At 37.9% G+C, this 14,837-nt stretch overlaps 2 protein-coding genes across 9 annotated transcripts in view; one reads left to right on the top strand and one right to left on the bottom strand.

Annotated features, from left to right (window-relative positions):
- NDUFAF5 (NADH:ubiquinone oxidoreductase complex assembly factor 5) overlaps positions 1-10,835 on the bottom strand; it is a 28,200-nt gene extending 17,365 nt beyond the window's left edge. For 2 of the 5 annotated variants that reach the window (XR_004619365.1, XR_004619364.1), the window contains exons 1-5: positions 10,517-10,834; positions 8,106-8,146; positions 5,150-5,213; positions 2,085-2,132; positions 418-521 (exon numbers count right to left, since the gene is read on the bottom strand). Coding sequence is in view for 2 of the 5 variants with exons in the window: in XM_002918483.4 (XP_002918529.2) it covers positions 418-521; positions 2,085-2,132; positions 5,150-5,213; positions 8,106-8,146; positions 10,517-10,738 (479 nt within the window). In the remaining 3 variants the exon portion in view is untranslated. Of the gene's footprint in view, positions 1-417; positions 522-2,084; positions 2,133-5,149; positions 5,214-8,105; positions 8,147-10,516 lie in introns of all 5 variants that reach the window. The other 3 variants (XR_004619366.1, XM_002918483.4, XM_034639769.1) reach the window with 3 other exon arrangements.
- ESF1 (ESF1 nucleolar pre-rRNA processing protein homolog) overlaps positions 10,803-14,837 on the top strand; it is a 63,365-nt gene continuing 59,330 nt past the window's right edge. The window contains exons 1-3 of one of the 4 annotated variants that reach the window (XM_011223996.3): positions 10,861-10,913; positions 11,058-11,159; positions 12,650-13,332. In XM_011223996.3, the coding sequence (XP_011222298.1) occupies positions 12,690-13,332 (643 nt within the window). In that variant the 5' untranslated portion in view covers positions 10,861-10,913; positions 11,058-11,159; positions 12,650-12,689. The other 3 variants (XM_011223997.3, XM_034639767.1, XM_034639768.1) reach the window with 3 other exon arrangements.

The following is a 14,837-nucleotide window of genomic DNA, read 5'->3' as shown; positions in this document are numbered from 1 at the left end:
AAATACTAGCTTTTCCTTATTTGTCAGAATGAGTTTATAAGAGTGCTCTAATATTTGAATGTTGGAGCCAGTATACTCTTTCCAGCTCCTGCCCCCATCAATATGGATACTAAGTTATGTACATTGGGGACGAAAACCCTTTTATCACAGATGAGGTATAGCAAGTTGAAAAAAAGCTGGGGAGAAAAAAGTTAAGGTACTGTATCATATCATCTTCACTAGGGAGCATATAATTCGTAATTCTTTACCAGAGAAATCTTACAGTTTATAAACCAAGAAAGCCGGTTTGTGACTTAAAAAAAGTTACTAAGAATTTACTCCATTACCTATTTTCTTTACCCCATAATATTAAAACTGCATGCCATAAATTATTTATTTATAACATACATTTTTAAGAAGTACAAATGGATTACCAACCTTAAACTGCTAACCACCAGGTCAAAGGTATTTTCTCTGAAGGGAAGGAACTCTTCATCAGCTATAACACTGACAGTAGGAATTTCCATTTCTAAGATATTTTTCTAGTGGTTAAAAAATAAAAGTTCAAAATGCATTCATATAGAATCTCCATTACTAATGCAATCACTGTTAATTTAAGTCATTGTTATATTTACTTGGCAGTTTCTATCCCTTCCAAAATAACAAAAACAAAAACAAAAACAAAACCCAGAGCCACAGAGAAGCTCAAGAAGTGTTTCTTAAATGAGAACTAAGACCAGCCACAAAAACTGACTAGTGGTTTGGAAAAATATAAACAGGATACATATCTTACACCAAAACAAAGCTCAGAAGACTGAAAGTTTCAGTGAAATAACTGAAGCCATAAAAGTACTAGACAAAAATATGGGTAAACATTTTTATACTCTTAGATGGTAACACTTTAAGCAAACGTGACTCAAAAGCCAGGAACTGTAAAGGAAGAGACTGATTTATGTGATGATAAACTAATCAAAAACTTCTAAAAACCCATAAACAATGTAAACAACACACTTTGGAAAATATTTACAACGTAGATGATGAAATTAATATCCCTAAAAAACAAACTCTTAAAACTACCTAGAATAAGAACATACTAAGGCAACAGTGCAGGTATAGGCACATCACAAAATTACTTACAAATTCACAAATTAAGAAATAACAGTAACCCAAAGACATCAATAGCTATTTGGCTGCATTAACAATCAAAGTGCAAATAAAACTATCAATAAGATTAAACTTCCTGCCTCTCAAGCTGACAAAGACAGAAACAAATGGCCCAGTGCTGCCAAAGAGAAGAAAAAGTGCTTTCATATAATATTATTCTATCTCTCTTAAGGCAATCTGATGTACATCAAAAACTTAAAGATGGGGGCGCCTGGGTGGCACAGCGGTTAAGCGTCTGCCTTCGGCTCAGGGCGTGATCCCGGCATTATGGGATCGAGCCCCACGTCAGGCTCCTCCGCTATGAGCCTGCTTCTTCCTCTCCTGCTCCCCCTGCTTGTGTTCCCTCTCTCGCTGGCTCTCTCTATCTCTGTCAAATAAATAAATAAAATCTTTAAAAAAAAAAATTTAAAGATGAACATCAATGAATCCAAAAATTACACTACTAGGAATTTATTTCCAGGGAGAAAAATAAATCAAATGTACCAAGTTGCTTTACATGAGGATGTTCTTCACAGTGTTGGTTATTAAGAAACTAGAAATTTAGCCAAATAAACCATGGAATATTCTTATATTTGAATATTATATAGCCATTTAAAAAGGTGGAATTTGTGTATATATGTATCATTAATTGATATAAAAGAATCATATCCTGTGAAAAACATGGCATGCTATCATTATAACATTTGTATAAAATTTTATGTTGGGAGACATACATCTGCAAAGGTGGAGATCAAAATGTCACTCATGGTTGCCCCTGAATGGAGGAACCAGAGATGATATTTCTTTCCCCTTTGCATTTCCTGTATTGTTTAATTCTCTGTATGTCTTATATATAATCAGAAAAAAACAATAAAGCTATTTTCATTTTGAAGAAAATAAAAATAAAAAACTAAAAATAAAACCAAGAGATCAGAAATCAATAGTGTTAAAAAGCTACCTACCAAAGCATTTTCTGCAATGTCTACTTGGAAAAACTTTCCAACAGTTTCCTGTAATGGAATAAAGTTAATCAGATAACACAAAAACAAACTAACAAAAACGCACTAACAAAACAAAATAACTGTTGAAACTGCTAAAGGCAAAAGTCGCAATCATAGAGTCATGTTCAGCTTTGTAAGGGTATTTTTTTGCAGTAAAACCAGTATGGTAAACAATTAGCTTTAATAACATATAGTAATTTACACAGATTTAAATATATGCAACCATGCTTATATTTAACACATTTAACTATATTTAATAAAATACACAACATAAATGTGAATAATCAACCTCTTCAGTTCACTCCACTGGATTAAGGCTTATGTGTTGAACTTTTCCACAACACAACATGCTGAGAGCTAGTCCCCACTTCTGGGCCACAAAAGACCTGGATGGTTTTTCCTGCCTTAAAGTTGTTCATTCAAAGAGTTTACAGAGAGTAAAGAAAGACTTAATAAACACAAACTCTTGGGGAGAAGGGGAACTCACTGGTTTCATTTTCCGTTTCATCTCTCCTTTCTTCCTTCCAAGAGCACTGCACCATTTCTTTCCCTGATTAACACCTTCCACTATGCTCTTTCTCTAGGATTTTGCTTGCCCCCGCCCCATCACCATCTCTGTCAATCTTCCATCTCTGTCTTCTGTGTCTTTTCCTTTACCTTGAAACAGGTATAAGCCTCCCAATCTTGAAAAATCTCCTCACCTCTAACTACTTCTAGTTGTTCCGTTTGCAATCTACAACTCCAGTTCTCATTAATGTCTTTCTCCTCCATTCTTGGTAACCTATTCCCACTTTCAGTGCTCCACTAACACTATTTATAGAGATTATTAACAACCTAATCAGCTACAACAGCATGTGTGCTCTCAGTCCTACCTTACTTGACCTCTTTGAAGCCCAGTACTGTTGTGGTCTCCTAGAAACTTCTTGAGTACTTTCTACTCTGCTTCCCCTCCTCTGATAAAGAAGCCAATCCTTTCCACTTCATGCACACCCCCTTCTTAAAGAACTTCCCTGCCCACAACTTGGAAAGGGTACCTTACCATTACCTGGTCACTGCTAACTACTCAAGTGTAACTGGTGTGCAGGTAAATGTTTAACTACAGGCTTCCAAAATAAAAAGGTGCCCCAAGTCGTAGTGTCTGCCAATTTCTGTGGTGTAATTACTCTTCATTCTCCCACCCCCAAAAACAGTGTGGAAGGTTCTTTTCTATATGCTTCCCCAGTAAGCTTATATTCCTGTGGCTTCAGTTATCACCTCTGACAGGCTTCCAAATAAGAATAGCCTCCATTTAACCGTTTCTCACTTTATCCTCTTGCTAACCTTTGGAGATAGGTATTACTATTACTGCTCACATTTTACAGAAACTGAGGTCTAAAGAAGTTGGGTAACTGGTCCAAGGGTATATAGTCAGCAAGCGGCAGAGCTGAATTTGAAATCCTTATCTGTCCAAGTTCAAGTCAGTGCTCTTAACCTCAACACCCCAATTCCAGTTCCACATTTCCAACTACCTGTCAGACATTAACACTAATATAATCCACTGTTAACCTCAAACTCAACATATCTAAAATAGATTCCCAGGCTCCTTGCCCCACTACATTCCCTGACTTTTTCCAGTCACTGAAGTAATAACTTCAAAGTTATCCTGCATTTATTTGTGCAATATTCATTTAATAAATTTTCATTGTGTATTCTAGGTATTGAGAATTTAGCAGTGACCAGAAATGAGCAAGACTATGGAGTTTATATTCCAGCAAGAGAAGACAGACACCAATTAAACAAACACACATCTGGTGCTAATAAAAAAGTGCTCTGGAAACAAGCCAGGCAAACAGCCAGTGGAGAGTGGGATCCTATTTTACAGAATAGTCAAGGAAGGAATCTTTGATGGGGTCATCCGAGCAAAGACCCGAAAAAGGTGAGGAAGTAAGACACACAGATATCTTGGGAAGAGAGAGCAAGTATAATGCAAAGCCCTGCCCAGTTTGAGAGACAGAGAAAAGGTTAGGGTTGCTGAAAAGTAAGGAATGAGGGAAGGACATAAGGTCAGAGACATCTTACGGAGCCAGATCACTGAGGGCCTATGGATTAAGACTCTGGATTGTTACTGAGTTAGAGGAGAATCCAACAGTTCGGAGCAGAGGACTGGCAATGAAATGACTTGTGCTTTAAAAGGACTACATTGCTGTGAGGATGGGCTGTTGAGGGCAAAGGCAGAAGCATGGAGGCCAATAGGAGGATACTGCAGTATACACCAAAATGAAAATAATGAAAGTGGTAAGAAGTGGTAGTTATGGATATATTTTGAAATCCAAGTAAGATTTGCTGATGGACTCAATGTGGGAGGGGAGGACACAAGAGGAATCAATGAATAAGGTTTCTGGCCTGAGCAACTAGAATAGATTTGCCCTGCCCATGACAACAGCGTTTTGGGAGCTTCTCATGCCCCACTCCCACCACTCTGGCCCAAGTGTATGTTTTCTTGAAGTAGATTTAATATGGAAAGTCCACTTTAATCTATGTCCAACACAGTGTCTTATATACAGAGGCTAAAACGATAAATGAATGTCTTTATGGTCTAAATTAGAAAACAAAGCAAAATAAAATGGTTTAAGCCTTAAAAAAGGCTATTGTATATAGGCCCATAGAAGCACTTCCAATTAAATGATAAAATTAATATTTTTCTCAGCTAAAAATTAGCTTAATCACATTTTCCAAATGAATGTCGATCTGATTTTATTGTGAAGTATCAAAAACATTTGCACAAAATGGGAATGAAGAGTAACATATCTTATATAGATTTAAAGAAACTATAAGTAGGAATCACTGTACAAAACAGATTGAAAAAAAGAAAAACCACTTTAAAAAATACTTAAGACACAAAACAACCACTGGTTCACCATTTTAAAAAAAAAGTGGTTTTGATATAATCAAAATCTAAATATGATACAAACTGAATTAAGGAAGATTTTCTTTAAAAATAGTCAATTTTACTTCTTAAAGTAAATTAAGTCACTGAATACATATACCTTATTCAAATGTTGTGCTATGTAACCTCTTCCACAACCAACATCCAAAGCAAGGGAAAAATTTCTAAAAAATAGACACAGAAGCTATGTTTTGTCTGTAGTAACACAGTCCACAAAACAATTACTAAAAACTAACTTTTCTTAAGTAAAAACATTTTAATGAACACAACTTTCAAAAAGTTACACCATCTGCCTTTTCTGCTTCACTTATAAGCTGTTTCTACCCGAGAACATATTTAAGGAGCAAGTCTGTCTGGTCCAGACACTCACAGGACCTCACAGTCAAATGGCTTTCCATGAGGTTGCTCCATGATGTGCATTCAAAGAACAAATTTAGTGGGATATTTTAATTTAGTAATATATACAAATAAAGAAAGAAAAGAAGCTAACATAAATTAACATGAAAATATCGGCATACTTGTCAGGAACTTAATTATCCCTTTTTCTCAAATTTGTTGAGGCAGCAGATAACTTAAAAATCATCATATAAAATACCATGAAATATTAATATGTTAAACTAAAAACTAAACAAAACACCAACTAAATAGCAGCTAATTTTTATTGAAATCTTAGCAGGTTCAAAGCAATGTGCTAAGTGTTCAAAGTAAGTCAACCCAAGGTCACTCAACTAATAAGCAGTAGTCAGAACTTAAATTCAGTTAGTCAGAATCCTGAATCAGAATTTTTAGCCCCCATACTACATTACCTCCTCTCAATATATGTCATACAAAACCAGTTCACACATCTATAAGCCAATTTCATGTGACAAGAAAACTTAAAATTTTATCCACTAATAACATTTTTTTCTATTGCAACCAAAATTAGGAGTACTTTTCCAATTTCTGTTACAAACTTATGTCAAAAATACAGAACACCAGCACACAGTTGGAGAACTGGTGGTGAGAATGAGAAAGAACCACTTATTTACATAATGCCCTCTATCCTGATTGTGAACCAGGCAGTATGACACGGTAAAGTACACAAGCTTTGGGATCAGAAAGACATGATTCAGAATTCTGGGCCTGCAATTTACTGGCTCTGAGACCATGGACAAGTGATTTAATCTTACTGAATCTGTTTCCTCATCTATAAAATGGAAAAGTTACTACCTCCCTCAAGAGAATTTTATGAAATGGTGCACATAAATTGTCTAGCACAGTACAAATGCTCAACAAAAGTTGGTTATGAGTTATTATTATCGCAGATAACAGGTTTTTAAAAAGATTTTATTTATTCATATGAGAGAGAGAGTGCACGCACGCACTCAAGCACACACATGATCAGGGGGAGGGGCAAAGGGAGATGGGGAAACAGACTCCCCAGTGAGCAGGGAGCGTGATGTGAGACTCAATCCCGGGACTCTGGGATCATGACGTGAGCCAAAGGCAGACACTTAAGCAACTGAGCCACCGAAGAGCCCCCAGATTATAACAGTATTAAATGGACTTCAGATTCCACAAATAAGACATTTAATAATATGTGGGGTTAGTTTTTTAAAAATCAACAAAAGATCAGTGTGGACAATATAAACTATACTTTGTAACAATAGAATGTTTGTGCAAGGGCATTTAGACTGGTATTTTATTTTTTAGACTGGTATTTTTAATAATTTAGTTCTAAAGAGTTAATGTTAGCTTAAGACATGCTTTTAGCCATAACCACAGGTATCTCTGTAGATCTATGTTTTGCTCAGTACTATGACATAAAAAGACTATAAAATCCATATTTATTTGGAAAATTTAGTGTTTCATTTTTAATAAATGGCCTAAAATCTAGGCAAATGAATGACTGCAGTAAAGAGAACTTGCTATTTGTTTCAGATCCTTAAAATAATGGAACTAATAAAGCAGATGAAATGGGGGTGATTATCTGTAATAACGAAGCATTCTTTTACCATATGAAATTCATCCCAAGAGTCTTTTAAGAAGCATGAATATCTCTAAAAAATGACTAAGTTTTCAATTTTATAAAATTCCCCTTTTTATAAACAAATGTAATAAATTCATCCCATGTTGGTCTAATTTAATGGATGTCTTTTAAACAAAAGAGCACAAAAGTGATTTGCTAACATCACAGAGCAATTCTACAGTAAAGACATTATTTAACCATTATTTATGTGGCTTCTGCCACACAGCTGTAAACTTGAATTTGTAAAATTTTTGTCATGCCTAATACAGAACAATGAATTCATCAAGGTTTTAATAATACTTCATGAAAGTGTTCTCTTCTCAAATCTGCCTCTATATAATTATCATAGAGCCCTACTGCCATTAACAATATTAAAGATAAAATGGCCAAAGTCTCATATAACCTGAGTGGGGAACAAATCTAGGTAGACTCTTTCCTTCACTTAGTAAAAGATTCTGTTGTTAATTGTAGTTAAACTTTTAAAGCTAGGTTTATTAAATCTTAAAAATTCACATAAGGTCAATTTTTATCTCCATTTTTGGAGCAATGTTTTCATTACTGGCTTTTGGCCAAATGAAACTGGATCAGTCATTCAGGCTCATACAGAAGCTATGAGTTGTGCTTCTATTCATTCCTTTTTTTTTTTTTTTTGGCTACAGTGAAGGAAAAAGAACACTTGCTCTCCAGACATAAAGAAGGAGAGACTTGGGGTGCCCAGGTAGCTCAGTCGGTTAAGCATCTGTCTTTGGCTCAGGTCCGGACCCCAGGGTCCTGGGATCGAACCCCATGTCGGGCTCCCTGCTCAGTGGGGAGTCTGCTTCTTTCTCTCCTTGTGCTACTGCATGCGCGCGCGCTCTCTCTCTCTTAAATAAATAGATAAATAATCTTTAAAAAAAAAAAAAAAGGAGACTTAAGACTGTGATTCATATCACTAATCCTGGTAATAAATTCCTCCAGATTCTGCCATTCAAGACATTAAGCTCTCAGTATTCAATGACTTGAATCTCCAGTCAAAAGTTAATTGTATTTTATTATAATCATCACTTACCTGGTTATGTCATACACACGGTCTGCGATCCGACTTCCAACCTGAAGGATTACAAGCAGCAACAATGTATACAAGTTAAGTAAGTTTAACAGAGAAGCAACACTTTTTCTAATATTCAATAATCCACAGGTTACTTATGTTTCAACATGTTGATAGTACTTCTCTCTATCCCATTTTCAATTTGACCACAAATTATATAAATTTGACCATAATTATAAACACCATAAATTAAACTACCCCAGGAAACAATCTGATGAAAATTACTCCAGAAGTCCATTTAATAAATCTAAAACTAAATATCTATGAATATGTATTTGTATTTTGGCCTTTACATTCTATGTTCTATATAAGATTACAAGGATAAGAAGAGGAGCATAAGAGATACATTACTGTCCACAGATATTAGCATGAAGTATATGAAAGTGAAAAAAATATTGTTAGTTTGGATTACAGATCAATGTATAAATGATCACTTAAAAACTCTATTATTTGAAGACTCATAAGAAATTCTGTGGAACTACTAAACAAGTAAACAACTTTTCCAAGCAACATGTGCAAATTAGAAAGTTAGCTAAATCTGAAGAAACTGCACTTCATGCTGTTCTCCCCCATCCCATTCCAGTCTAAAAGAGGTCATAAGGTAGGTGCTTCCTTTTGCTAGGCTAGCTTCATCTGGCAGGAATAAAGATGTGGGAGCCTAATATTCCTCACATTCCACTATTCCTTCATAAACACCCCAGAGTTTCTATTAGGACTTGGAAGTTCAGAACATATGTGTATTTGCTTTAGGAGGTAGTAGAGGAAGGGAAAAGAGTTATACCAGAAGTCTTTTCCTGGAGGAGTCCACTTGGTATATCATTCCTATTATGAATAACTTGTTCATTATAAAAAGAACATTTATATACTTTACCTCACTTATTCTAGTCCTACAGATTGATGAGGCCTCAGTCAAGTTGTAATCTACATGGTTTGCTTGGAGAAGAGTGGTTAGAAATATACACCTTCTAAGTATATGTCATTATGAACCCTAAGAATGAACACAGTCAATCATCTGGTCAGGCCAAGCCTGCACAGAGGTCTGTCCAAAGGAGCTCAAAAACTGTTTCCTGCTTTGGCTTTCAAGGGTTCATTATACTTAACTTCAATTTTGCTTCATCCCCAAAGAAACATTTACTTAGGCCTGAACTTGGTGCGGTGTGTCCAGAGAGTAGAAACCCTTAGTTTCTAGTCCACCTGGACAGAGGAAAAGGTCCTTCAAACGAGCACAAATCAGAGATCTTAATTTTCCTAAAACATAAACCAGATCCTATCACTCCACTGCTTAAAGCCATTCAACATGCTAGGGGCGCCTGGATGGCTTAGTCAGTTAAGTGACAGACTCTTGATTTTGGCTCAGGTCATGATCTAAGGTTTGTGAGATCAAGCCCCGGGGCTGATTCCCCAACCCCCTCCCCCAAACAAAAACAAAAAACCATTCCACAGGCTTACACTCCTCTAGAGCAGTGTTGACCAGCAGAAAAACAATGAGAGCCACATGTGTCATTTTAAATTTTCTAATAGCCACTTTTAAAAAGTAAAAAGGAACCGGAGAAATTATTTTTCACATATTTTACTTTATCCAATATATCAAAACTACAATCTCAACAGGTAATCAAGATTAAAAAAAAAAAACTTAATGAAATATTTTGCATCTTTTTTCACAGCGAGTCACTGAAATCCAGTGTATTTTACAGATACAGCGCATCTCAACTGGACTAGCTACATTTCAAGCGCTCAATAGCCACACGTGGCCAGAGATTACCATATTAAATGGGCAGTTCAGTTAGATGAGAAAATCCAAAGTCCTTACCTTCTACCGCTCTAATAACCTGGGCCCTCCCTGACCTCCTCTCCCACTCTCTCCTTCACCGAAGCGTCACTGGAGGCCTCAAACAAGGTCCTTTCCGTCTCAGAAACTCTTCACTTGTCCTTCCCTCTGCTTATTAAGGCTATTCCCTCCAGAGCTCAGCTTGCCTAATTTCTCATCATGTCGTCTGCTTGAGCGGCCTTCTCCGACCAAGGCTGTCATTATATACTACTTCACTTTAGTACCTCACCGTACCTCTTTGGCTGAAATTACATTTCTTGTTCACCGACGCCCACAAAAACGAAACCTCCTGAGGGTAGCGGTCTTACTCTGCTCAAGACATAGCTGTAACTCAAGCGATATTTGCCGAGTGGATGAATGAATCAATGAATAGCACCTTACAAATATCCTCACCCACCCCTTCAGTGATCACAGTAGACGCTCAGACAGGCAGGGCAGCTGCTCAAGGTCACCCAGTGAGCTGGGCTCGACTGGGGACCGGCCAGAGCCCCGGAACTGGCGCCAAAGCTCGGCGCCGCCCTCCCCCACTGCCCCGCGGACTCACCTCCTCCCTCAGGTAGTCAAACTTCATAGGCTCAGGTTGCCGGGCCGCCCAGTTTTTCTGTTTTCTCTTCAAATCCCGGTCGAAGATATTTAGGGCTCTGGGAGACGTGCTGCCCGGGGTAGAGACGCCGGAGGCGACCTTCCTGAGACCGAAGTTCTTTACTGCGACCCCCGCCGCCGGAGGTCGCCGCCGCAAGAGCCAGAGACAGCCCGAGCGCAGCATGTCCAGCAGTAACGCCACTTGCAGGCGCACTTATAGTGCACATGCGCCACCGCGGCTCCGCCGCAGAGGAAAAGGGGAAGTAGTTTGGCCCAGTTCTCTTGCCGTCACGGTGGAGCGTCACGCGGAGGATTATGGGTGTGGATCGCACGTGAGACTCGGCGAGTGCTCAGAGCTGGTGAGTAGGTTTGGTTTTCCAGAAGAACTGCCGGGGTGGGTGCCCGACCAGTCTTTGACGGGGTCTTCTTTGGATCCATGAGGGGTTGCGCCCTTTTTCTTTGCCGTGCCAGTCTCATTTTTCAGACTTCTTGGTCCTCTCCAGGGTCCTGTCGAGGGACCTCTGTCCAGTAGCTGTGCCCTGAGGTTTGGGATTGGGAAGGAGATCGTCGTCCTGGGACCACCCTGGCGTTCTCCGCGTTAGAAGGTGGGTAGAGGGGAGAGTGGGCTGTGGAGTTGAAGGTGGGCGTCGGAAGGTGAGGTCTGGTCGCCCATCTCTGTCTGAATATCTGACGCTTATTGAATGCTTTCGTTGTAAACATTTATATGCATTATCACTAATAGTTGGATGAGGTGATACCTACCTCGGTCCCACCTGTTCAGAGGGTTAAATGCTTACGCGAATAAGTGCGTCATTGAAACCTGTGTGGGTTTGATTTTGGGGTTTTTTTTGGTTGCTTTTTTTTTTTTTTGATGTATAAAAAATTGTTTTTCAATTTAAGGGGAAAAAATAAGCCTTGCTTTCCAAAGAAAGCATTGCTACCCTATTTGATCAGTTCCTTTTTGTTCTTAATAATCAATGACTCTTGGGACGCCTGGGTGGCTTATTGGTTATGTCTTTGGCTCGAGTCGTGATCCAAGGTCCTTGCATCGAGTCTCCGAGTCTCCCATCGGGCTCCTTGATCAGCGGGGAGCCTGCTTCTCCCTCTGCCTGATGCTCCCCCTGCTTGTGCGCTCTCTCTCTCTCTGACAAATGGACAGATAAGGTCTTTTTTTAAAAAGCAAAAAAACAATGACTCTTAGCTGTGCAAAAATCGAATTGAGATGCTAAACTGTTACTGTTTTCAAGGGAACAATACTAATCTCTCTCACACACAGAGTCTAATATGTTTTGGGGAGACTTTGGGTCTTACTTATAGAATAAGAAATTATAGAAGTGATGTTTATTAATAACTGGGATGAAAATTTACCTGGTTTTTGGAGGGAACTTTAAAAAGGGAACTTTGTGAGCTAAATCTGAATTGATGTGGGTCTTAGGAGACTAGCATTGTAGAACTAAGGGCTGTTCAGAGTAGTAGCATGAAGTAAGGACTAACAGAGAATGGGACCAGAATGTGATCAACTGAGGCTTGGGAAATTTTTTATTACATTAGCTTTTAACTTGTAACAGGTATACAAAAAATATATATAGAAATTCTAAGTGAGTGCAATTGGCTCGTAAGCGTTTGTCTCCCTCTGTAAAGCCCTGGAATTCTGCTTGGTTTTGTCTTAAATTTATTTCTCCAAGTGCTGTGTAATCAAAAGGGGATATTCTGATAGTTTTTGCGTCTTTGTATGTGACTCAGAGTAAGTTTGGGAAGGGCGCTTGGGTGGCGCAGTAGTTAGGCGTCTGCCTTCGACTCAGGGCGTGATTCCGGTGTTGTGGGATCGAGCCCCACATCGGGCTCCTCCACTAGGAGCCTGCTTCTTCCTCTCCCACTCCCCCTGCTTGTGTTCTCACTCTCGCTGGTTGTCTGTCTCTGTCAAATAAATAAAATCTTTAAAAAAAAAAAAAAAAAAAGAGTAAGTTTGGGAAATGAAATTGGATGTATTACCTTTATTTATATTTAACTTAGAATATATGTGAATTAGTATTTTTTCCCAAAGCATCTTGTTTAACCAACCCTTCATTATTGTAATATTTGTTTTACTTTTTAGGATTTGATTTCTTCAAGCATTTGTAGTCAGACATTTAAAAATGGCATCCAAACAAGAAATAATGAGTGACCAGCGGTTTAGGAGGGTTACAAAAGACCCAAGATTTTGGGAAATGCCAGAAAAGGATCGAAAAGTCAAAATTGACAAGAGATTTCGAGCAATGTTTCATGACAAAAGGTTCAAGTTGAATTATGCTGTAGATAAAAGAGGACGCCCCATCAACCACAGCACTACAGAGGACTTGAAACGTTTTTACGACCTTTCAGATTCTGATTCAGATCTATCTGATGGAGATGATAAAGCACTGAACCAAAAGAAAATGAAGAAGAAAAAACCCCAGACTAACAATAAAATAGAATCAAAAGATCCAGTTGTGGAGAAAAAGAAAGAAACCAAGAAAATTAATCAAAAGGATTCTGGAGATAAAAATGATTTAGGTAACTCTGACAGAATCCAGAAAATGAAAAAGTCATGCCAAACTAAGAAGGTAGGTTCAAAAATAAGTCCCAAGAAAGACAGAGAAGAATTTACACAAAAAATTACAACAGAGAAAAAAAGCATTGTTCAGCATTGTACAGACTCATGTCCCAAAGGAAAACTAAGCACAAGAGACTTGGGCCTCTCTGAAATTGTGAAATCTCCCAAGGTCAAGTACTCTGAGAAAAGAAGAGAAATGCAATCAGGTTGGTTGGAAAGAATTATGGATTCTTTGATAATACATCATTTTTATACTTTTTTTTTTTTAAAGAAGGTATATATAGTAAGTATTTTCATAGTGTAATGGGAATGATCAAATGCTTATTTGGAAGTATAAAGCTGTGAAAGAAAAAATGCCATATAATGATTATTTTTTATTTGGTACTATAATGGCTAGGATCGAAAACTTGAGGATAGACAATGATTTTGATTTGTGGTAGGCACTAGTGAGAGCTATATTCTCTAATCAGATAAAGTGTTATATGTTGTCATCACATAGTAAGAAGAGGTGTGTCTGAAGAGGACTAGCAGAGTTGTGTGCTCATCCATCCTTCATTCATTCAACTACTTTTAGTAACCAGTATGTGGCAGGTAGAACATGGGTAAGACCCCTATCTTGGGGCTACTGCTCGCTTATATGATGCCTGTGCAAATTAGAAAAAGTTATGCCCTTTTGGATACATAGAGCTCCTAAAGCTCACAGTTTGGTAAGAGACAGCATCTTTGAGTGAAGCAGATTTATTCGCTCTGAGCAGACACAGCACCTCTGCAAGGTGCATAGCTTGTTGAGTGGAGTTTGACCTTGATTTCAGCCCTTCCCAAGATACTCTATTGCAAATAAAAGCCTGCTAAATTACAGTTCTAAAGCAGCACTGTCCAATAAAAAATGTGTAATTTTGAATTTTCTAGTTGACACATTAAGAAGTTAAAAAAAAAAGTGAAATTAATTTTATTAACATAGTCTATTTAAAACATAAAAAAATTGTTTCAATGTGTAACCAACTTAAATTTTAATGGCATAGTTTGCATTCTATTTTCGTACTAATCTCAAGTATAAAATTTGAACGAGCCACATTACAAGTGCTCAGTTGCCACATGTGGCTGCTGGCTACATACTGGAAACCACAGATCTAAAGTGGTAGAAATCAGATCTGTAATATAATAAATAATAGTAAGTGCCATAAAAGATGTTTAGCAGAGGGCTATGGGAATTCAGAGGAAGAGGTCACTCAAGATATGGTAATTAGAGAAAAATTCATAGGGGAAGTACCATAGGGTTTGGAAAAAGTAAATTGAGAGACCAGAGCACTCTATATAGAAAGGACTTTTTGAGCAAAGATGTGGTTGGGTATGTTCAGAAGAGATCAGTATTACCATTTGATGAGATAATAAGGTCTCTGAAGGGGTAAGTGGGTAATACAACTAGAAAGGGTTGTTTGGAACTAAGAAACATCTGATTCTGGTCCATGCTTACTTGTTTACTGAGCTTATTAAAATTTGTGTCACCTCCAGCAGCAAGCAATTTTGAGTGTTGGTGTTTCCTGTTGTTAATGTTGTTAACTGATGAGCCAAAGGCTGGCCATGATTACAATATCCAAGGATAGGCATCAGGAAAAAGTCAGAGCAGACTTGACAGGCTGAAATCGCATTCGAAAGTAGGAGGTATCAGGCAGTGGATAGAATTCTAGATAGCAGGGACTAAGGAGCTCGG

This window comes from Ailuropoda melanoleuca, chromosome 13 (assembly GCF_002007445.2).
Source record: "Ailuropoda melanoleuca isolate Jingjing chromosome 13, ASM200744v2, whole genome shotgun sequence".
NCBI classification, from domain to species: domain Eukaryota; kingdom Metazoa; phylum Chordata; class Mammalia; order Carnivora; family Ursidae; genus Ailuropoda; species Ailuropoda melanoleuca.
Note: the sequence above shows the minus strand (reverse complement) of the source record. Positions and strands in the feature narration are given on the sequence as shown.